This window comes from Cottoperca gobio, chromosome 2, assembly GCF_900634415.1.
Source record: "Cottoperca gobio chromosome 2, fCotGob3.1, whole genome shotgun sequence".
Lineage (NCBI taxonomy): Eukaryota > Metazoa > Chordata > Actinopteri > Perciformes > Bovichtidae > Cottoperca > Cottoperca gobio.
Genome location: NC_041356.1, coordinates 4,249,470 through 4,272,581, shown reverse-complemented (window position 1 = coordinate 4,272,581; position 23,112 = coordinate 4,249,470). Strand labels below are relative to the sequence as shown.

The 23,112-nt window shown below is 42.4% G+C and overlaps 1 protein-coding gene across 1 annotated transcript in view; it reads left to right on the top strand.

Annotated features, from left to right (window-relative positions):
- Positions 1–23,080, top strand: part of nid2a (nidogen 2a (osteonidogen)) — a 46,569-nt gene extending 23,489 nt beyond the window's left edge. The window contains exons 15-40 of the mRNA XM_029444948.1: positions 241–387; positions 1,430–1,558; positions 3,256–3,381; positions 4,024–4,160; positions 4,252–4,357; positions 6,150–6,283; positions 6,382–6,487; positions 7,258–7,391; positions 7,501–7,606; positions 7,724–7,857; positions 7,940–8,045; positions 9,415–9,548; positions 9,632–9,737; positions 11,016–11,149; positions 11,240–11,345; positions 11,952–12,085; positions 12,184–12,289; positions 15,028–15,157; positions 15,296–15,396; positions 15,480–15,652; positions 16,320–16,449; positions 16,547–16,718; positions 19,854–20,011; positions 20,391–20,514; positions 20,608–20,720; positions 22,314–23,080. Coding sequence (XP_029300808.1) covers positions 241–387; positions 1,430–1,558; positions 3,256–3,381; positions 4,024–4,160; positions 4,252–4,357; positions 6,150–6,283; positions 6,382–6,487; positions 7,258–7,391; positions 7,501–7,606; positions 7,724–7,857; positions 7,940–8,045; positions 9,415–9,548; positions 9,632–9,737; positions 11,016–11,149; positions 11,240–11,345; positions 11,952–12,085; positions 12,184–12,289; positions 15,028–15,157; positions 15,296–15,396; positions 15,480–15,652; positions 16,320–16,449; positions 16,547–16,718; positions 19,854–20,011; positions 20,391–20,514; positions 20,608–20,720; positions 22,314–22,324 — 3,197 coding nt within the window. The 3' untranslated portion in view covers positions 22,325–23,080. The remainder of the gene's footprint in view (positions 1–240; positions 388–1,429; positions 1,559–3,255; positions 3,382–4,023; positions 4,161–4,251; positions 4,358–6,149; positions 6,284–6,381; positions 6,488–7,257; positions 7,392–7,500; positions 7,607–7,723; positions 7,858–7,939; positions 8,046–9,414; positions 9,549–9,631; positions 9,738–11,015; positions 11,150–11,239; positions 11,346–11,951; positions 12,086–12,183; positions 12,290–15,027; positions 15,158–15,295; positions 15,397–15,479; positions 15,653–16,319; positions 16,450–16,546; positions 16,719–19,853; positions 20,012–20,390; positions 20,515–20,607; positions 20,721–22,313) is intronic.
- Positions 23,081–23,112: the final 32 nt, after the last annotated feature.

Sequence of the window (23,112 nt, the reverse complement as noted above, 5' to 3'; positions counted from 1 at the left end):
TAATCTCAATTCAGGACCGGAGTGTTTCGGAGTTTGTGCAGTAGATTGTTCTTGTCATGTTTCTCTCTAGATGCACAAACGATACTTTATTAATGTTAATGTTTTACACCTAAATTACACCTAAAACCTATTTCTGACTCCATCTTTCCCATCCAGACATCAGGAGTTCAGAACATGTGAATCCCTGATGATTCTTTCTCTTGTATCCCTCATGTAATGTAATCTGTCTCTCCTCTGTAGTTGAGCCAACGGGGCCGGAGCTGGTCAACCCCTGCTACGCTGGGAGCCATGACTGCGACACTACGGCCCAGTGCATCCCACTGCAGGGCCAGGCCTTCCAGTGCCAGTGTGCTACCGGTTACAGAGGGGACGGACGCAACTGTTACGGTATATTTCGGCACTTTATATGGGCATGCATGTACACATACAGCATACTGTTAAGTGATCGTGACAGTGTATGAACACTGCAAGGTGCTTTTATGGTGCTTCACTCCATTTAGCTTAGTCTCCCTCACACAAACACATGCAGACAAAGTTCAAGGCAGTGTGTCCGTGTTTAAGTCAACATTTCAATCGAGAGGAAAGGGGTCAAGTTCAGTGGGAAGGGAAGGAAAGAAGCAGGGAAGAGAGGAGAGAAGAGGGGAATAGAAGAGAAGGGAAGAGAAGAGGGGAAGAAAAGAGACAGTGAAGAGAGAAGAGGGGAAGAGAAGAGGGAAGAGAAAGGGGAGGAAGAGGAAGAGAAGAGAAGAGAGAGAGAGGGGGAGAGGAGAGAAGAGAGAGAGAAGAGAAGGAAGAGAAGATGAAGAGAGAGAAAGCGCATCTAGAGAAGAAGAGAGAAAGACCTAAAAGGAGGGCGAGACTAGCACTATTGTCATCTACGGCAATATTCTCTATATATTCGAAGGATTCTATCCTATCGTGCCCTCTCCCTCCTTCCTCCTCCTTCATCTCCTCTCCCCTCTCTCCTCTCCTCTCCTCTCCTCTCCTCTCTTCCTTTCCTCTCCTCTTTTCCTCTCCTCTCCCCCTCTCCCCTTCTCTTTTTCTCTCCTCTCCTCTCCTCTCCTATGCTCTCCTCTCTTGTCCTCTCTTGTCTTCTCTTGTCTTCTCTCCTTTCCTCTCTTCTCTTCTTTCTCTCCTGCTGCCAGCAATTGTAAAGCCCCAGGCGTTGCTTTAGTTCCCATGGTTGTGTGTTTTGTCCTGTGTATTGCACAACACGTTTTAGAATGCAGCCAAGAATCCAGGTGTGGGTTATAGTAGCACAAACATGCAGGTACACAACTTATACGTGATAAAAGCACCAGTAATGACCCCTTAATTACAGCTTTTACACTCACACACATGCAGCATGCTATTTGTTGTTAGATTGCAGGCATATGAGTTCATAGATAATGTGCTCACTGTTACCTCTGCTCCCTCTCTCTCTCTGCAGACACAGATGAGTGTGCTGAGGGCTTGAGTTCCTGTGGTGCTCATGCTCAGTGCGTGAACCTGCCTGGTAGCCACCGCTGTCAGTGCCAGAGTGGCTATGAGTTTGGCTTTGACGGGCGTACATGTGTCGGTGAGTTGGAATGAAAACCCCTTGAGGCATTAAAATTGACGAGTGAAATGTACTAAAGAAATGACTTCAGTGTTCAGTATGTACACATGACATTGGTTTGGGTGTGAGCTCTTTCTGGAAACAAGCACTTAACGCAAAGCAAAGCTGAGGCTAATGGGAATGTCATTAAGCGGGTATTTGGTCATAAAACAAAGTATTGAAAACATTTACATTTGATCTGAAAATGGCACTAGATTAAACGTTAAAGCGAGACTCTGCAATACACTCATATAATAGAACATCATTTTTGTCGCTAAAGCTTTGTTTGGTCTTGTAGCTTATGGTGGCTAATGTTAGCAAATGTTAGCTAACTTTAGATGCAGTGTAACTGACATTGCAGATCCAGTTTACTCTCCTCTGCTTTTGCTAATGTACCACTACACTTTAATATTTACCATTATCCATCCAGTAGATGTTAAGATATTTCACTGGACCGGTGTTAATTTGAAAGTCAGGGGATCACCAACATTTTTACAAGTCGCCCTAAGGGGAACATGAATGTCTGAACCAAATTTCACGGCAATCCATCCAAAGCCGAGACATTTCACAAAAAAAAAGCAAAATGTCAACTTCTTAGTGCTGGCAGAGGAAAACTCAGGGGATCACTAAAACAGTGAGATTCATCCTCTGGAGTCTGTAACAAATTTCATAGTAATCCATCCAATAGTTGTTGTTGTCCAAAAGCAGGATCACCTGACCTGATCCCTCCATATGTTTTTGTGTCTGTTTCAACACCTGATGATTATTCTTTACAATGAATGAGGAGCCTGTTGTAGTGGTTTGTCTTTGAGCTGAGCTCCATGACACTCTATCATTTATCTGAAAAACTACACCAACAATCATATCCACTAAAGCCACTAAACATAAAGGCTTGACACTAGAACAACGTCAACTCAAACCACGAAACATGCTGCTTTCTGCTGCTTTCCGCTGCTTTCTGCTGAATCAGCGCTTCTTCCCGCCTGCACTGTAATTGTGATGAATGTGATGCTCTACATGTGCTAATAAAAATGAACCCTCTGTGAACATATGATTTATCATAATGGGAAGCATGTCATTCTCTTATCTTCACCATTGTCTGTTACAATTGTTTGTCGTGTTGCTTTTGGAGCATGTAGTGCTGCGTGTTCCAAAATGAGCTGAATATTTGGAGGAGATCCACATATTTGTCCAGGCGCAGGCATAACATTTCTTCCGCAACAGTAACGCACAGCTGCAAAAGCTAGGAATCGCAGCAAGAGGGGAGGATGGGTGACAAATGTGAGAACAAGGGTGGGAATGGGAGGACTAATGTGAGAAAGAGAGGGTGAGATTAGACAGGAGAGGGGGTGAAAGTGCGAGACAAATGGAGCAATGACACAATGTGTGTTTTGCTTTGGAATGTGTGGAGGAGCGAGGTCCTGCCGGTGTGTGTGTCCTCCTTTCACCCATCAGTGTGAACTTCTGATGAACTTCCTTTAAACCCTCCCTACCTCCCTGCTTGACAGATACTTTACATAAGGCTTGCAATTATCCAAAACCACAAACTAAATACTGATAAGATTATTTATAGCCAGCGGCCAGATGTATATCAATATAGATTTATTGAGGTAGTGGAATTGTATTCTTATTTCTCCAATTTGAGGATGTCTGCCTTTCTGCTCCCTTTGTGTTGATAGATATAGATGAATGCAGCAACTCTCCATGTCACGTCAGTGCCAGGTGTATCAATGGACTGGGTTCCTTCCAGTGTCAGTGCCAGCCTGGGTTTTATGGGGATGGTTTCTACTGTTCCCAGCAGGAAGGTCAGTCAAATTGTCAGGAAGTGATGCATGATAGAGAAAAAAAGTTTCTTTATGACTAATGTAATGTTCAATACAACAGCGAGGTCTGCTGTGAATATTGCTGAATCAACATTTGAATTTAGATTTTATTTCTTGGTGTTTTTTGCATGTCTATTTATTGTGTTTAAAGCCGATATTTCTGCACAGTTGGATATAAAGATAAGGCTACACTTATATTATTAGTATTATTCTATTTGTAGAAATAGATTCCTCGAAGATTTTTAATTGAAGGGACCGACATTCAAAGCTTCTTTAGGAAACCTCAATAGAAGATTTGAATGTAAAAAGAAATGACATCTGGTACAGCCCTACTTTGAGGTTATAACTATCATAATAATATTCTTATAATGTTTTGAACAGTTATGAAACATTATTGTTATTTCCATTTCAGTTCACTTTTTTTACTTTCTCTCCCCATTAGTACTTAAAGAAACATACAGAAGTAAAGTTTAATTGATAGAAATATATGAATATGTATGCAATGTGGAAATAACTGATGTTCCGTATGAATACCAATACATATCCAAAATAAACCAACTACAAAGATACGAGAAGAAAGACAAAAACAGACGTATGTGTATATGTTATATTATTTGTCTACAGGACAGACAGTTCGCCCGAGGAGCCAGTGTGAGCAGCACAGAGACAGCCTGCAGAGTGGAGCGGAGCGAGGCGGTCGACCGAGTCTCGGAGCCTTCATCCCTCAGTGCGACTCTGACGGACGGTACCGACAACTGCAGGTTGGCGAGCACTGACTGACAGAGCGGTAAAGTGCACAGTGTTGAGTTGAGTTACGTACTGATTTGGAAACGTTTTAATAATTCATTACAGTGTCACGGCTCTACTGGACATTGTTGGTGTGTAGACGTCAGGGGACAGGAGAGAACAGGAACCAGGACTCCACCTGGTACTCAACCTAAAGACTGTGACAGACCAGGTGAGATATACACTCAAATACAAATTTACTGTCTACCGTATCAAAAAGCATCAAAGAGCGATCGCTTGCCTGAGTTTTCAACATCTTCCCTAGAAGTTGGTCTTCAAGAGGAACATTAGAATAGTGTTATAGCTATTTATTTCTAATTTGTTCATCTTTATCCCTCCAGATGAACCAGAGCGTCCTAAAACTCACTGTGAGCACCACAGAGACGGTGTACAGACCACCAGTTCAGAGGGATACCCTGTAGTAGGAGCCCATGTACCTCAGTGTGACACTCATGGACAGTACATACCTTTGCAGGTTCGTCACAAATTAAGTGTTTGAAAGGACTTTTTTTCACCTCCAACTGAAAGAATGTTGACTCAATTGCATACTTATGAAATATAGTATTATGTTACTGATGTTATTGCTGATATTATTTACTGCAGTGTCATGGTTCCACTGGACATTGTTGGTGTGTGGACGGCAATGGACAGGAGAGAGAAGGAACCAGAACAGCACCTGGCACAACACCCACCGACTGTAGCAAAGCAGGTGAGGAACATGCATTCTTACATGTTCTCTGAGCGAGTTCTTGGCAAATCAATTTGGTCAGATTGTTCTACACAAAGACCAAAATGATCTTGGCATACAAAGGTTTGATGCAAAAGCCTTAAAAAAAAGTGATAATTCAGTCAATTAGTGTTTCACTTCCATAAAGTTGAAGAAGTTGTGAGAGACAGACAAAAAGAAGGTCAAAATCAACGCAGCAGACGCTTCTTCACACCTTAACCACTGGGACCTACATTTCCCATAATACAACTGAGTGACAACTTTCATTCAACCCTCCCTGCCTGGTAAACACCCGTGTCTTTCAAACTCTACGGCTCCAGTTTGTAATGCAGACAACAAATATTGATGTGCTCTACGTGTAAACTTTCACACCAGGATGTAACATTAGCTTCTGGTACAAACTTTTATCCAGTGTGGTACATCTGGCCATTAAACCACAAAAAATACTCCCTTATGCAGATGACACCATCCTTAGTGTGCCTCATCACCAGAAAGGAGGAGGAGAAATTATGAAACTTGACCTGCCTTCTTAACCAAGCTTAGCCTTAGAAAGCACTTTTTGACTGCTAATTATTATTATTTTTGATAATAATAGTCTTGAAGCATACTATTTGAACAGGATATGATGTGGTCAAAAGATTAAATACATTTAATGTTAACCAGCTTAATAAAGAAACAACACAATATATTACTATTTGTTCAACAGCAGCACACTCTTTAATTATCTTCATTATTACCTAACTTTTTCCTTCCTTTATAGATGAACCAGAGCGTCCTAAAACTCACTGTGAGCACCACAGAGACGGTGTACAGACCACCAGTCCAGAGGGATATCCTGTATTAGGAGCCTATGTACCTCAGTGTGACGCTATTGGACAGTACAGATCATTACAAGTCAGTCTTTGTCATTTGTTTAGTCCATGAAACATTATTTTCATATCAGTAATATAAATGTAATTTCAAAACCTAAAATACATACATTCATAATTACTGCTATTGTTATTTCAGTGTCATGGTTCCACTGGACATTGTTGGTGTGTAGACGTCAGGGGGCAGGAGAGAACAGGAACCAGGACTCCACCTGGTACACAACCTAAAGACTGTGACAGACCAGGTGAGATATATTGACATGCTTGCCCAAGTTCTGTCTGGCAGCCTGTGCACACTGCATTTAGGCTGAAAACACACCAAATGTATTCTTCTTGTGTAAACAAAAAAGCAATGTTTTCCTTTATAGATGAACCAGAGCGTCCTAAAACTCACTGTGAGCACCACAGAGACGGTGTGCAGACCACCAGTCCAGAGGGATATCCTGTAGTAGGAGCCTATGTACCTCAGTGTGACGCTAATGGACAGTACACATCACTACAGGTCAGGATCTAATGATGAGTGATCGGCTAATTGACAGATAGATGAAATTATATTGTTTGATCTGGCTGCATGTCATTAATAAAACGTATATTTTTCAGTGTCACGGTTCCACTGGACATTGCTGGTGTGTGGACAGTAGAGGAAAGGAAAGAGCAGGAACCAGGACATCACCAGGTGCACCACCAACAGACTGTGACAAACCTGGTGAGAAAGGAAAATATACATGAATAGACACTCCCTCTAATCATCTTCTCATGAGTGCTTCAAACTGTTTAGTTATGTGCAGTTACCAGCGTCAGCAGGTGGATTTTGTCATGGTTCTCCAAGGCTTTCTTGCCAAACATTGACTTTTGAACCCCCTAATTCCTCAACTCAATAACAGTCAAACAGACAGCACGTTTACATGAGTGCTTGTCTAACCCTGTAAGTTGTGCACTATTGAGGTCATTGGGTCATAGCCTTGGAATGCCTGGAAAAACAGGTGATATCACTGCAAGACTGTGTGTGGTGGGAGGTTGAACGTAAAGGACGGCACAGTGAAACAGTAAGCTGAAGCTAAAACAAATATTAGAATATTTCGTATACACAGTATATTGTTGCAATCAGCAGAAGGTAACTGCAACTTTGTTATTTTTACCGGCTGAATGGATTTTATGACCTTCAGCCCTTTTTAACTGTGAGCTGACATGACCCCAAACATTCGTAGGTCTTTACACAAACAAAGCTCAGTCTACACATCCAGCATCAACCTAAATAGTAGCCTATGCGTAAAGAATAAGGTGATTATAATACACAATTATGATAAACATTTTTTAATTCTTTTATTTACAGATTTATAGAAATAGCGTAAGGAAACATGAATAATTTCTAATTGTTGTCTAGTGTTACCCAATGTATTTGAAAGGGTTCTTGTATTATAAATGCTTAAAATAATATTCTTATGATCCTGCTATTGTCCATCTTTATCTCCCCAGATGAACCAGAGCGTCCTAAAACTCACTGTGAGCAGCACAGAGACGGTGTACAGACCACCAGTCCAGAGGGATATCCTGTAGTAGGAGCCCATGTACCTCAGTGTGACGCTAACGGACAGTACAGATCATTACAGGTTAGAATCTGGTGACAGATTAATAGTTTCATTTATTGAATTTCATGCAACTTTAAGTAATATGAAGAAAAATAAAACCATCATTTAATATCAATCGTTATTGCTCCAGTGCCACGGCTCCACTGGACATTGTTGGTGTGTGGACAGTCGGGGGCAGGAGAGAACAGGAACCAGGACTCCACCTGGTACTCAACCTAAAGACTGTGACAGACCAGGTGAGGGACAGTATAATTTAAGTGAGAAGAGAAAAGCTCACTGAGTTGTTATTGGTGACTTGTCTCATTAAGGTATTTGTTGTATGTATTTACTATTATTAAATGGGAAATCCCCAGATGAACCAGAACGTCCTAAAACCTACTGTGAGCAACACAGAGACGGTGTACAGACCACCAGTCCAGAGGGATATCCTGTAGTAGGAGTGTTCGTACCTCAGTGTGACACTAATGGAGAGTACACATCTCAACAGGTAAGACCTGGTTTCAATGTATAGAAATATGTTGTCTCTGTCTGTGCTCTGTTAATATGATTACTATTATTGTTTTTTTAAGTGTCACGGCTCCACCGGACATTGTTGGTGTGTGGACAATAGAGGACAGGAGAGAACAGGAACCAGGACATCACCTGGTACACAACCTAAAGACTGTGACAGACCAGGTGAGACTGCTAATTCTAGCTGCACATGACTTGTTGAACAGACACATTTAGATATTGGGTCCATAAACTGTAGAAAAGAAGTGGACGTAGTCCCTGTGACGTCATGGGTTTGTGGACTGACATTTTTATGCTTTGAGTTGAGGTACTGTTAGTATAGCAAATGCTACGCTATTAGCTAATGCTAGCACTGGCTAGCTTGGTTACGGCCCGCCTCCACATTTGGCCCGGCCCCCTGAACAATACCAGAGACGCATTATGATTTTTTTTTCAGTCTGGCCACGCGAATCCTAGACTAGCCCCTGTCAAATAGAACTAAATAATGGCGAAAAGGTTAGGTAAGAGAAAAATTGATTCAGAATGCAGGGTATTTAACCTGCAGTGGTCAAACGATTATTTTTTTGTTCAATGCAAAGAAAAGGCTGTTTGTCTCATCTGTCAAGAGGCGGTGGCGGTATTCAAAGAATACAATCTGCGCCGACACTATGAACCCTATCACAAAGACAAGTATGATAACTTGCAAGGCCAAATGCGAGCAGACAAACTCTCAAAGCTAAAAAGTGGACTGTTAGCTCAGCAGAATACATTTGTACGCCAAGCTCAGCTGAACCAGTCATCCGTTCGGGCCAGCTTTCGGGTTGCTCAACTGATAGCAAGCAGCAATGTTATGTGTGGCTTTCTGGAAAACAATAACTGTTTACGTTTAGGCACCCCTGCGATCGTCACACTTTTTCTGTTACAAACTGACCCCGGCCCCCATTAGAGAAGGGAAAAGTTATGTGGCCCTCACAGGAAAAAGTTTGGGGACCCCTGCTTTAGAGTGTCTTTTAATACAACCGTACGCTGAACAAGGCCATAGTAGCGACGCTGTGCTAGCAACCTGTCAATCATAAGTTAGCCACACCCTAAAGCATACGCTGCTTTATTATCTATTCTAGTGGGAAAATAATTTACTAAATGAACATCATTCTGTATTGAAGAAGACTTTAAACTAAAGATTGAAAACATAAACGTGTCAAGAAAATGTTAACTGAGGTAATAAATCACGTGTGAAGTCAGGTCAATTTCTCATAGATTTCTACACAAGACTTCTCTTTGCAAACCAGAGGAGTCGTCCCCTGCTGGCTATTATAGAGAATGCAGGTTTAAGGCACTTTTCAGACCCGGAGGTTGTCCCTTGATTGGGTCTTAGCTAAATGGGAAGCCGGCATGAATGGGATGAGTGTTAGTAGATAATCTATGGCGGGTAAAATTAAACATTGTGCACCTTTCAGAATGAGACTTAGGGACTTTAGGAGCCCAGTCAGAAGGGATGCAGGATATGAGTAGATCTTACGTAACACCTAAAAATGTATCACTCTTCCTTATCCAGATGAACCAGAGCGTCCTAAAACTCACTGTGAGCACCACAGAGACGGTGTGCAGACCACCAGTCCAGAAGGATACCCTGTAGTAGGAGCCCATGTACCTCAGTGTGATGCTAATGGGCAGTACATATCACTGCAGGTAAACATCTTTGGACATTGTGTGGAGTAACTTGAATAGAATTGTAGACATGTTACCTAAATCATCTTCTACTGTTGCTTCAGTGTCACGGCTCTACTGGACATTGTTGGTGTGTGGACAGTCGGGGGCAGGAGAGAGCAAGAACCAGGACTCCACCTGGTACTCAACCTAAAGACTGTGACAGACCCGGTGAGACTGCTAATTCTTGCTGCCCAAGACTCGTTTGGTTGACTTTCATGTTGATCCAAACTCTCAGGGTGGATATGTCCATCTGGTTGTAACATCTCAACTAAGAAGCAGGAGGTTTGAAGAGGATTCATTTGCACGTCATATATTTGTTCAAATTGTTGTTTTTCGTCATGAGTACTTTCACACGGAACCAGAATATTGCGGCGGGAAAGAAAAATTATTTTCCGTAATGAACGTTGATTTTTCTGAGCTTGCGAATAAGGACATCACCCAATCACGTTGTGCAAACCGGACATCACGTCAAAATGGACACTAAAATAGTGGAGCCAAGGGTTATGAGTTGTGCTTATACTTATAAAACAACGAAACCAAGACAATAAACTTTGACAAAAGTTCTTACATTTCACAGTAAAGTCCTGGACATATTCACTGCGTAACTGTTAACCAGAGGGAACTCAAATTCACTCAGAGTGTTTTGCTAAAAGGAAACTAAATAAAATAGAAAATGATATTAAATCCATAATTATTTTCTGGAGAACAGTTATATTCTATATGTTATAATAGTTACATTCCATCACAGATTTTATGAAGCTCAGTTAATGTGATGCAGGTGAATGTTCCCATGGTTACATCACAATGTTTGCAGATGTTCTCTGTGTCTGCATCATAAGTGATGCTGGCTCTGATTGAAGTTATTTTATTATTGAGGAACAATGCGAGTTCTTCACACTTTGAATCAGAGGACTGCGGAGGGGTGGGGGCAGTGTTCAGTAGTTGGTTAATAGTCGAGAATAGTATTCTAGAATTTCCAGCATTCTCAGTGATAATCTTAGAAGTAATCCTTTCTTGCCAGCTGCATTGCTTTACCATAGGCAGCCATGGATTCTTTGTAGATATCATAGTTAACGGAGCTTAGTTTTCCTCCACCTTCGTTCAGCTGCTCTACAAGTCCTCTTAGTCTGAGTAACATTGCTGTTGTTTAACCATGGGGAGATTCTGTCAGTGGATTTCTTTTTTACCTTTAATGGAGCAACAATATCCAGGGTAGATGACAAGGTGTTGTTTAGATTTTCAACCATGAGATTTAAGGAGCAGTCTGAGCATGGCTCATATGCTGCAGGGAGTCTGTGATAGGAGGGGGAAGTGTGAGGGATGTCTGGGAGGGTGGAGAAGAACGGTGGATGATGGTTAAGAAGAACAGGGGGTTATTTGAGGTGTCAGTTTAAAACCACCTTTCACCAATTTAATAACTTTTGTAAACTTGTAAATGTTTTCCAGATGAACCAGAGCGTCCTAAAACTCACTGTGAGCACCACAGACACAGAGCTCAGACTACCAGTCAAGAGGGGTATCCTGTAGTAGGAGTTTATGTGCCCCAATGCGACGATGAAGGACAGTACCTACCACTGCAGGTTAGCATTGCATAATAAATAATATTACTTTGAGTAACTTGAAACAAACTGTAGACATAATACCTAAATGACCTTTCATTATTGTGTTAGTGCCACAGCTCCACTGGACATTGCTGGTGTGTGGATAGTAGGGGACAGGAGAGAACAGGAACCAGGACATCACCTGGGACACAACCTAAAGACTGTGACAGACCAGGTGAGACTGCAGTTTGTTTCATGTATGAGTGCTACAGTGGCTATAACAAGATTGTTTCAACATCTCAACTAAGAAGCATGTCATAGTGGATGACTCATACAGGCTCACAAGAATCCTATACAAGGCCAGCCAGAAGTATGTATAGTATATACATACAGGACATGGGGCAGAGCTTGAACAAGCCAAATGTTGTAGACTGCAAACCCACAGAACAAAAAAGTATATGATGCATGCCAGATGGTTGTCATTGATTGTACCAAAATAACAATCAGCGCAGGAGTCACTATTATTTTAGCGGTTTCAGAGGTCCGGATTAATTAAGTTCCTACAAAACAGGTACAGTACATCAAATCAAGAACGCTGACTGACCCAAAAGTCTTAAATGCAGTAAATACGAGTGTTGGACAGAATGCAGGATTCTTTGGTTCTTTCACAGTCAGAGGTCAGGATTTTAAAGAAAGAATATCGGCGTAGTTTTCTTCCATTTAAGTTAAGGCGATGAAGATACTCCAGCAGCCAACTGATGAAAGTTCAGTGTCATCTGCATAGAGTTGGTGTTGGTGGAGATAGTGGCCTTGTTTATATAGATTTGTTAATGTTTTCCAGATGAACCAGAGCGTCCTAAAACTCCCTGTGAAGAGCACAGAGACGGTGTACAGACCACCAGTCCAGAGGGATACCCTATAGTAGGAGCCCATGTACCTCGTTGTGACACAGAAGGACAATACCTACCTCGACAGGTAAAACTGGGATTTTTCTGCAAACTAAGTGTGTGTTTCTCTTGTTTCTGTTGCTGTTAATTATGGATACAATTGTTTTTGATTGTTATGTATTTCAGTGCCACGGCTCCACTGGACATTGTTGGTGTGTGGACAGTAGGGGACAGGAGAGAACAGGAACCAGGACATCACCTGGTGCAGCATCTGTAGACTGTGACAGACCAGGTGAGACTGTTATAGCTGCTTGAGACGCGTTGTGTCCAGGCCAAATACAACACAGATTAAAAGAATAGTTAGAATAGCCGAGAGTTAGAGGAGAAGATCAATAGATAGAGTGATAAGTGATATTCTCATCTAACTAAGAATTATTCCTTTAAGACGAGACACTGCATGCAAAAACATCTCAATTTTGAGATTTACCATACACCATAATCATTTCTTCTTTCAGACTAGTGAGAAGAAAACCTCCAAAATACACATTCAGGAGTTTATTTTGCTAATTTTGTCTATTTGTGTCTGCAGATTTCTCCTAAATTCATCAAAAGTTAGCATTAGATAATGTCTAATTTGCATATTTAAACATAATAGGTTCTATCTATCTGAAGGTTTTTACAGAGGGGTTTGTTCATATATCATTCATAGCCTGATTTATGTCACATTTTATTCGTAAAAACATGGCAGAAATATTTATATTTTATGGCTGTTTATGACAGTATTTCTAGATTTATGTCTCTCTGTCTCTCTCTCTCTGTCTGTCTGTCTGTCTGTCTGTCTGTCTGTCTGTCTGTCTGTCTGTCTGTCTGTCTCGCTCTCTCTGTGATCCTCTCTCTCGCTCTCTCTCTCTCTCTCTCTCTCTCTCTCGCTCTCTGTGATCCTCTCTCTCGCTCTCTCTCTCGCTCTCTCTGTGTGATCCTCTGTCTCTCTCTCTCTCTGTCTGTCTGTCTGTCTGTCTGTCTGTCTGTCTCGCTCTCTCTCTCTCTCTCTCTCTCTCTCTCTCTCTCTCTCTCTGTCTCTCTCTCTATCTGTCTGTCTGTCTGTCTGTCTGTCTCGCTCTCTGTGTGATCCTCTCTCTCGCTCTCTCTCTTTCTCTCTCTCTCTCTCTCGCTCTCTCTGTGTGATCCTCTCTCTCGCTCTCTCTCTTTCTCTCTCTCTCTCTCTCGCTCTCTCTGTGTGATCCTCTCTCTCTGTCTGTCTGTCTGTCTGTCTGTCTGTCTCTCTCTCTCTCTCTCTCTCTCTGATCCTCTCTCTCTCTCTCTCTCTCTCTCTCTCTCTCTGTGATCCTCTGTCTCTCTCTCTCTCTCTCTCTCTCTCTCTCTCTCTCTCTCTCTCTCTCTCTCTGTCTGTCTGTCAGTCTCTCTCTCTCTCTCTCTCTCTGATCCTCTCTCTCTCTCTCTCTCTCTCTCTCTCTCTCTCTCTCTGTGATCCTCTGTCTCTCTCTCTCTCTCTCTCTCTCTCTCTCTCTCTCTCTCTCTCTCTCTCTCTGTCTGTCTGTCTGTCTGTCTCGTTCGCTCTCTCTCTCTCTCTGTCTGTCTGTCTGTCTGTCTGTCTGTCTGTCTGTCTCGTTCGCTCTCTCTCTCTCTCTCTCTGTGATCCTCTCTCTCTCTCTCGCTCTCTCTCTGTGTGATCTTCTCTCTCACTCACACTCTAATGTACACACAGAGGCCTTTCTATAAATTCAGGGCTCGCTGTAAATTCCATTTATGACCGTCCAAACATCTGAAGTGGTCATTTCGTGGTAAGATGAGCAGCAGGCTGTTGCCAGGCAACCAAACCAAAACAAGACGAGCTGCTGACCAACTGAGTCACAAAACAGTGTTACACCCGACAGATGCTGCACAGACACAAACACGTGCTCAGATTTCTTTGGGCCTAATTTATCCGAACTCATACATCTTTGTGTCATTACCACTTTGCCTCTTATTCAGTTGCACTCATTCCCACCTGGAAGCTGCACAGCACGACCACAAGCCACTGCACTGGAGCCGTATTCAGAGATTCCTCTGTAATAGTTCATGATGAGGGCGGCGAGGGCATTTCCTGCTCATTTTAAGTGTGGGATTCATATCCTCTGGTCCAAATCAGAAGTGGATACCAGAAACATTATTAAACCCATAATTTGACTATTTTAGTTTGATTCTTAAATTACATTTGTACCAAATTTAGAAGTGTACGTGACATAGGCAAACACAGACACTAGACTCTCAAATGTGTGTGTCCACATAAGTAATACAGCTCTTTGCCAACACACTAAGTCAGCCTGAGGATTGAAATATCATTGATTTAGTGGACAATCCACATGCTGTCGATTTGTGGGAAGGACGTCAGAGACACATGAACCACTAACTTCAGTTGCTCATGTGGTTAAACAGTAAATAGAAGTAAAACCATGTGATTCATACGACTGGATTGCAGCATGCTAACCACCACTACAGTAAATCCTGCTGGAAAAGCTTACGGAGAGTTTAATCAGTTTAATTGTTTGGTTAGTCTTCTTCTCTCTTAACCTCGGATCTCTCTCTAGAAAGCTATTCTCTTTCCTCTCCATCAAATATTATCCAAATCTCCTTCTTAGCCTAGTAACTGCAGTCTCACATTAGAACTGTAGCGAGAGTGCAAGAGGGGCCAGTATAAACATTAGTGGAGGCCGTAAGTGGTTTCAGGTTTAGTTTTAAAGCTCTCCTATAAAGTGAGTTATTAAAGAGATTTTACAAGGTAAACACTATTGACAAAAGCAAGATGTGTTTGTGTTCATACCTCTTTAAACAGAGGGCCTCCGCACACCATTAATCAAGTGCTCCACCTATTACTGTGATATAAACTAGATATAGATTTAAAATATGATTAAATAATGATAAATTACAGCAGAACGTGATCTAAATTGTAATTTGTACAACCATGCAGCATTATATTTAACTTTAAAAACATTAACAGCGTTGGGTTTGTTTGATTCCTGTCCCCCTCAGTCCCTGTGGCTCCGACACAGCACCCTGAGAGTGTGTGTGAGCGATGGAGGGCCAGTTTGATTGAGCACTATGGTGGGAAACCAGAGGCACAACAATACGTGCCTCAGTGCGAGCCAGATGGACAATTCAGGTACACACACACACACACACACACACACACACACACACACACACACACACACACACACACACACACACACACACAGAAAACAGCAGTTTAAATAGTTTTTTAATAACAAATGACTTGAGAAAGTGAATTGTCTCTCAGTCCAGTCCAGTGTTATGGAGAGACCACTTACTGCTGGTGTGTGGACCAGGACGGCCGGGAGGTTCCTGGTACCCGCTCACATGATGTGGTCAAACCAGCATGTAAGTATCTTTCACCTGTACTACATGTCTGTTTCTGTGGTCAAAACTACAGTGTTTTTTGAACCCATTCATTCTTGTCCCAGGCCTTCCCTCAGTGGCCCCGCCCACCGCGCGCCCATTACCCCGCCCAGATGTGACCCCTCCTCCAAACACTGACATCACACTGCTGTACGCTCAGGGACAGAAGATAGGAGCACTACCTCTCAACGGGACCAGACTGGATCCAACCCGGTCTAAAACACTACTGACTCTACATGTAAGAGACAATTGAACACGCTTCTATACTTATTCTGGCCATTTGTACTTCTGACATCTATTTTCTTAGTTGATTCTTATGCACATAGATCATTCCAAAAAACATTTACTCAACATTATCTCCCATTTTGAAAGCCTGTTATCTCTACAATAGCACCTTATCTGTTTCAACAACAAGGAAGTGCTCCTACTCACTGGGGGAATATGTGGCGTTATGTAGGCGGACATCTGCTTGTGACCACCTTTCACCTTCATTATAGCAAATATCTGACCAGTTTAATAATATAACATACAGCGTCAAAGACTGTCAGAGCTAGAAGAAGACCGCTATCTACGCAGCATAGCTAATGAGAGAAGTTCTACCAGCTACTGCTACAATGTAGACGAAGCTAGTTAACATGGTAGTACAACGTTGTGCCAAATGAGTCATTTAATTTGATATCATAACTCCTCATAAATGTGGATGTGTGTTCCTTACTTTAAGAAAAGACAGCTGTGAGGCTTTTGACTTGTATTAGCGATCGCCAATAATAGCAACTGGAAGTCACGAGACACAACCAGAACACCAGAACAGAAAAGGGGCGAGCGGGACCTGATCAATACTGAAGTGGCTGTAATTACGTTGACTTAAGTCATTATGCTCAGTATGTTCATATGTGTGTGTCCAGGGTTCCATAGTTGTTGGTATAGCCTATGACTGCAAAGACAACCAAGTCTATTGGACAGATTTGTCTGCAAGAACAATCAACAGAGCTTTGATGGCAGCTGGTGCCGAGCCAGAGATTCTCATTAACACGAGTAAGAACTCACATTTACACTCCTTCCTTTCTAGTACAGATGTTGTATGTTTGAAATGATCTCAAAACCCTCTGTGTGGTCTCCCTGCTCCATGTAGATCTGGTCAGTCCGGAAGGTTTGGCGGTGGATGTCAAACGTAGGTTGATGTTCTGGGTCGACTCAAACCCTGACATGATCGAAAGCGCCAACCTGGACGGCAGTGGGAGGCGGACGCTGTTTGACACAGACCTGGTCAACCCTCGAGCCATCATAGTGGTCTCGTCCACCGGGTAAAGAATACCAGCATCTCTTGTTGTCTTTCTGTCTTCTGGCATTTTTTCTTTGGTCTTGCTTTAACTGAAAAAAATTCTCAAAAGAATCTCACACTTAAACCTACAGAACCTGCCACGGCTTGGGACGGGTTAGTCTGGATTTGCAAACATGTGTAAATCTTTTCCCTGAGCAAGAAACACACAAGCACCCACATACTCTCTTCACGATCAAGTGTAACATCCTGGAGGTGCTCCACTGAGGCACAGTGAGAATTCACTGTATGCTGAGTGATTTTACATCAGGAGGCAGCGCACAGATGGTTTTCAGCCCATTACCACGGCCATGACAAACACATTTAAGTCCTCAGACGGTCTATGAGTCAACAAAGCCTGTGGCTAATTTATTAGTGCAGATTATATTTAAAGCTTTCAAATTTTTGTTGAGTCTGGTTTTTTAACTTCATCAGTATGAGACAGACGATCGCAGGACAATCGATGGGGTTTGGGCGGAGTGTCCCTTTAGTAACGCATGTTTGATCATTCTGTCATAGAAGTGACTTCTAGGGCTTTCTCTGACGGTGAAGCACCAAACTGAGCCAAGAAAACTCCACTGGATTTACTGATGCTATTACAGTTTTTTACAATTGCTAAAACACATTTCTTGAAACCTTCACCCATTTTCTCAAAACTTTAAACACAAAACACAAAACTCAGGCTACATTCACAAAACCACAGACTCTTCTGGCACAAATCAAACAATGCTTTCAGATCATGCACTTTTCCAGTCAAAATAGTCAATGCCATTGCCTGTAGGAGGTTTACCCTGGTGTAGGGGTTCCAGTCAAAGACCCTCCAGTGCCACGCAGAAAATAACTCCTCTGTATGGGCTGTATGATGGAAGGCAAACATTTATGAAGCGCTGGTTGATGTTGAACCATTCACGTATGCGGACTGCACGGTGAAAGCTGACATTGTCCCAAACTACAACATAAATAGGAGGCCCAGCCTGATGAGGAACCCGAACCTCAATCAGAAAATCCTGAAGACCACTCAGATATGTGAGAAGATGCTCGGTGTTGTAAGGCCCCAAAGTTGCATGATGGTGGAGAACAAAGGGTGACATTGCCACCACGCTGGCCAGGGACTTCCACAATGGCTCGTTGGCCAATTATGTTCCTGTCTCTCCTTCTCCTCTTCGTCAGGTTGAACCCTGCTTCATCTACAAAAATGTATTCATGGGGCCTTTCCATAGAATCACATTCAAACAATCTCTAACTGTACCTGTTGTCTTCTCTGAATGCTCGTACGATGGTGGCCACAGAGAACTTACTCTGTGTCCTGCTTCCCTCATTGTTAAGCCATGAACAAGAACATGGTCTGTGACCGTTGCCCGGATTGCATCTGAAATGATGGTTCTGGTTCTTCCACGGCCTTGATATCTTCCTCTTGGCCCATCACCTCTTACTTGTACTCTTCCTCCTCCTCTTCTTCTACCTCTTCCTCCTCTGCCTCTCAAAATGTTTTCATCCATTGTCGGTATTCACGTGTGCACTCTGAACTTGTGTATGTACTTGTAATAGTGTGTTAAATCGGTTGATCACATCATTAGAAACAAGTGTGTACAATTTTGAGTTGTTGTGTTGCAAAATGTGCATCACAGTGGGAATTGTGTTTTAAAGTAAAGGAGAATGCGTTTAGAGTTTTGCAAATAGTGTCTAACTACTTGAACTTGTTTAGGGTTTTGCTAAAAGAGTGGTTGATTCGACAAATGGGTTTAGGCAACTGATGATTTGGTTCAGAGAATGGGGTTTAGTGTTTTAGCAATTGTAAAAAACTGTAATCCTGGACAGTCACACACACACGCACACACACACACACACACGCACACACGCAATGAAAGCATGAGGCCGCCATCGGTCAGCTTTACAGGAATAGCATCTGCTTTTCATCATTGCAACTAATCACATAATCAACAGGTATGTGTGTGTGTGTGTGTGTGTGTGTGTGTGTGTGTGTGTACAAATGATTAAACATAGCAGTAATAACTCAAATCATAAAACATCAAATGTGTGTTTCACATTATTCCTTAACAGTTTAAAGTTTATTTTCTGACTGATGGCCAAGTACATACGTGTGTTTGTGTGTGTGTGTGTGTGTGTGTGTGTGTGTGTGTGTGTGTGTGTGTGTGTGTGTGTGTGTGTGTGCATAATACATATGTTATTTGTGTGTGTGTGTGTGTGTGTTCTGACAAAATGCCAAGTCCTAAACGTAATTACTGCTTCACACGGGTACACTTATGATTAAGCATGTGCTCTGTCATTTCTGCACATGTTGCCCACACACACACACACACACACACACACACACACACACACACACACACACACAACCACACACAGCGAAGCAGACACACCGTGCACACACATTATAAAAGCATGTACATGTGAATGAATGTCCTATACAGCAACATCTGCTCTCCCATACATTCAGATTAATTAACGTACAGACTCATAAACACATGGTGTATGTGTGTGTAAGTTGATTGCTCATGTGGTGTGTATTACCTGTAGTTCCCAACGGACTGCCCACATGTACACCATCATCTACAGATGAAAAGCAGCATGGTGTCATCAGCAGCCCACACACACTCTGCCTAAAGCTCTCTTATCATCCTGCTGAGCAACAACAAACACTAAAATATGATTTGATTCATCACAGAAACATATCAGGAGAAATATGACGGAACTGGTTTATTTGAAATTGAAAATGCTGATGTATACAGATGAAACAAAAAATGCAGTGGGAGAGCTGGGGTCAAAGGTTGAACGTCGCACAAAGTAACCTGACCGTGACCTCATCAGCACGAGACAGCTGGTCCCTGGAGCCCTGAGCCCTTGTACCTTTAGATACTGTGTGTGTGTCTGTGTCTGTGTGTTTGTGTGTGAGTTGGAGGGGGGGGGGGGGGGGGGGTTCCTATTGTCTCCTTGTATTAGCCAGATCCCGCAACTTGTTACAAAATAAAGTCCATGCAAAAACAGCTACAAAAAGTAGGTTTATTTGTCCACTTTAAGCGGTCAGCATGATGCAAACCCAGCGAAGATACATATGCATTAAGAGTTCTCTAATCCCTTTTTCCTGTTTTCCTCTCTGCAGTACTCTGTATTGGACGGACTGGAACCGAGAGGCTCCAAAGATCGAGAGTTCGTCGGTGGACGGTCAGAACCGCAGGGTGGTGGTGTCTGACGGGATCGGGCTGCCAAACGCTCTGACGTACGACTCTTCTTCTGCTCAAGTCTGCTGGGCCGATGCAGGTAAACACGACTACCACCACTGTCCACCTGTTGATATCCAGCTCTCCAGGTTTCATTATGTTTAAAAGTAGGTGTGTTTTTCCTTCTGATCAGAAATGTGGGCTTTTCTTTGGGCATCCATCTAGTTGGTGCACAGAGCTGACCGTTGACAGGCAAACTGCAGTAAAAAGTTCAATTGAGACGCATATTGTGCCGTTTACATGTCCAAAGAATGCTCAAACCCCAATAACATCCATATGTCTCAATATTATCGTCATATTCAGAAAAATAGTGGAATATTAGTGTGAACGTGACCACATGATGACGCCTCATTTACATGTTTTTTATATACATACGCTCAAAGGTAATACGCTTGTTTCTGTTCTGCTCTGTCCGTCAGGTACGAAGCGGTTAGAGTGTGTGTCCCCGGATGGTTCCGGTCGAAGAGTGGTCCACCCCAGCCTCAACTACCCGTTCAGCATGGTCTACTACAGGGGCCACTTCTACTACACTGACTGGAGGAGGTAGCCATCTTATCTTCCTGTGTATTCATCACTAATAATGAGCTGATCAGTATGAAGCGTCCTCACGGTCTTTGTGCGTCTTCTGTCTCTCAGGGACGGAGTGATCGCAGTGAGCAAAGACAGCAGTCAGATCACTGATGAATTCCTGCCCGACCAGCGCTCTCACCTGTACGGCATCGCCATAGCAACCACCCACTGTCTATCAGGTATGTGTACTGTGAAATGAAGTGAACGCTAAACACACACACTATCACTCTCTGTCACTTACACACACACACTGTCTCAGGTGTGTAATTTTGTATAATAACAACCACACGCCCTCTCTCACACACACACACACACACACACACACACACACACACACACACACACACACACACACACACACACACACACACACACACACACACAGTGAGCAGACAGTGAGCTCATTGGTTTGTGTGCAGTGATGTCACCACATCAGTCACGTCCCACCAGATGTCACCGTAACCCTGAAGGCTGCATTGACACAGACAGTAAACACAGTTAACCCCACAGAGGGGCGAGTTGGTGCATTCAAGTGTAATGGAAACGCAGGATGAATGAACGTCTTACACGATGTCTATACAGGCGGCTATCAAAAGCAGCACGTTGAGTGTAGGTCACCCGCATGGTGGCAGCGGCCAACACACAATCGCTGTATGAAAAACCTTTATGAACTGTACTTCAGTGAGAAGGAGTAAATGTAATTTGTAATGTAACATTTTTAACGAGGTATTTAAACAAAATATATCAGATAAATTATATTTTTATGTCTAGAAGGGAATCTTTAAATGTTTCAAATGAATCAAATACCACTTTACAAACTAACTGTCACTGGAGTGTTGAATATACATTTGTAAAAACATTAATTAATCAAATTAGATCTAAAATATATATAGTTTGCACATAAAGTAAATATTTATAAATGACCAGTCTGGAGAAACTGAGGTTTGTTGTTTCATCACCCTGCACCCAGAAAACAGTGATCACACAGCTGGCTGAGCCCCTCTGCTCCACTGTGTGGTGACTTCACATCCACCATGAACAGTGATCACACAGCTGTCTGCGACCCTCTGCCTATATTTTGTGTTTGTGTGTGTCATGTTTGATGTCTGCAGATGGCTTCAAGTCCTTTCAAAGCCTCGTGTTAAACACCTTTAAAGTACAAAGTAGCCGTCTAAACACAGGATAATCCCTAAAGTAGCACCTTGGCAGATATCGTTGTCAAAGCTACACACATCTGCAGAGTGTAAAATGCGTGCACAATTCAGCTTTGTGCTGTCTGACTCTCCAAATGGTAGAATGACGGCCGTGTGTTGCTGTAAATGTCACGCCTGCACGTCCTCTCACACTCAAAATCCTCAGACTAAATAACAGCCGCTCGCTTCAAAGATGTGGACGTGTGGTGTAATTGTGAGCATGATGACGGCTCTTAAACACTTGTTAAGGGTTTGGAAGCTGCTTGTAAGAGGCTCAAAAGCTGTTATTGTTGAATACATGAACACACACACACACACACACACGCTCTTTACGGAGATAATTCTCAGTCGCCACAAGTTGTTAAGTGCAGTTCTTTGTTCAGGATGGAGGTTGTTTGTTCTGTCATTAGGACACTGCAGCACTTAGGCTCTCATCCCGTCACACAGGAAGCTAATCAGACCTTCCCTCTTCATTTCCACCTGAGCTTTAAACTAAAAGAAAAAGGTGTGTACTTCAATTAGAAATGTAATGTGCGTCAAAGGTATACTTTGTCCTCTAATGTCTGATTGGTGTCTCAGGGAGCCACTAACGACAGACCGGCAGCTGCAGGGTCCTTTGGTGCTGAAGTTCTGGGACGATTCCTGATCAGAGGGGAGGACCACCTTAAGAAGTCTCTCCAGTGTCCCTCCGAAGAAAGAGGACACTCAGCGGGGCGCAGGATGGCTTCCTGCTGCCAGATCTACCGTCAGAGCAAATTTACAACCCCTCCACTCACCCCGCCCCGCCCCGCCCCCATTATCTCACCATAAAGATATAACCCCAAAATAATGTTTTGTAAATTTGTTTTATACCTCATTTGTTTTGTTTTTTACTGTATTTTTGTATGCAAATTGTTTTTGTTTTTCTATCGATTAAAGCTACAGAACAATGAAATCAGATTTTAAAATGTATGAGGCTGAAGAGACTTTAAACTGTTGGAGACAAAGTTCTGTCATTCTTTAGCTGTGGAAAAAGAAATACTCAAGACGAGTTCAATGAGAAGATTGATCCCACTCTCATTTTCCAGTTCCATAAAGTATGCTGAATGGAACATAATTGACTGAAATAGGTTTTGTAATCAGATTACTGTAATCTGATTCTCTGTAATCCATTTCCCAGTCAGATCACAGCGACTACAGTCCTGCCATATCTCTGCACTTATAATCTGTATTTCACACACGATGAAAGGATGTTACATTCTTTTTTTTTTTTGCCAAATATTTTTTACTACTACTACTACTTTTTAAATCTTTATCTTTTTATAAGATGTGATATTTATAACAATAAAATGTGATTTGGTACTTGACAGACTTTTTGGAGATTATTGTGTTGCAGGTC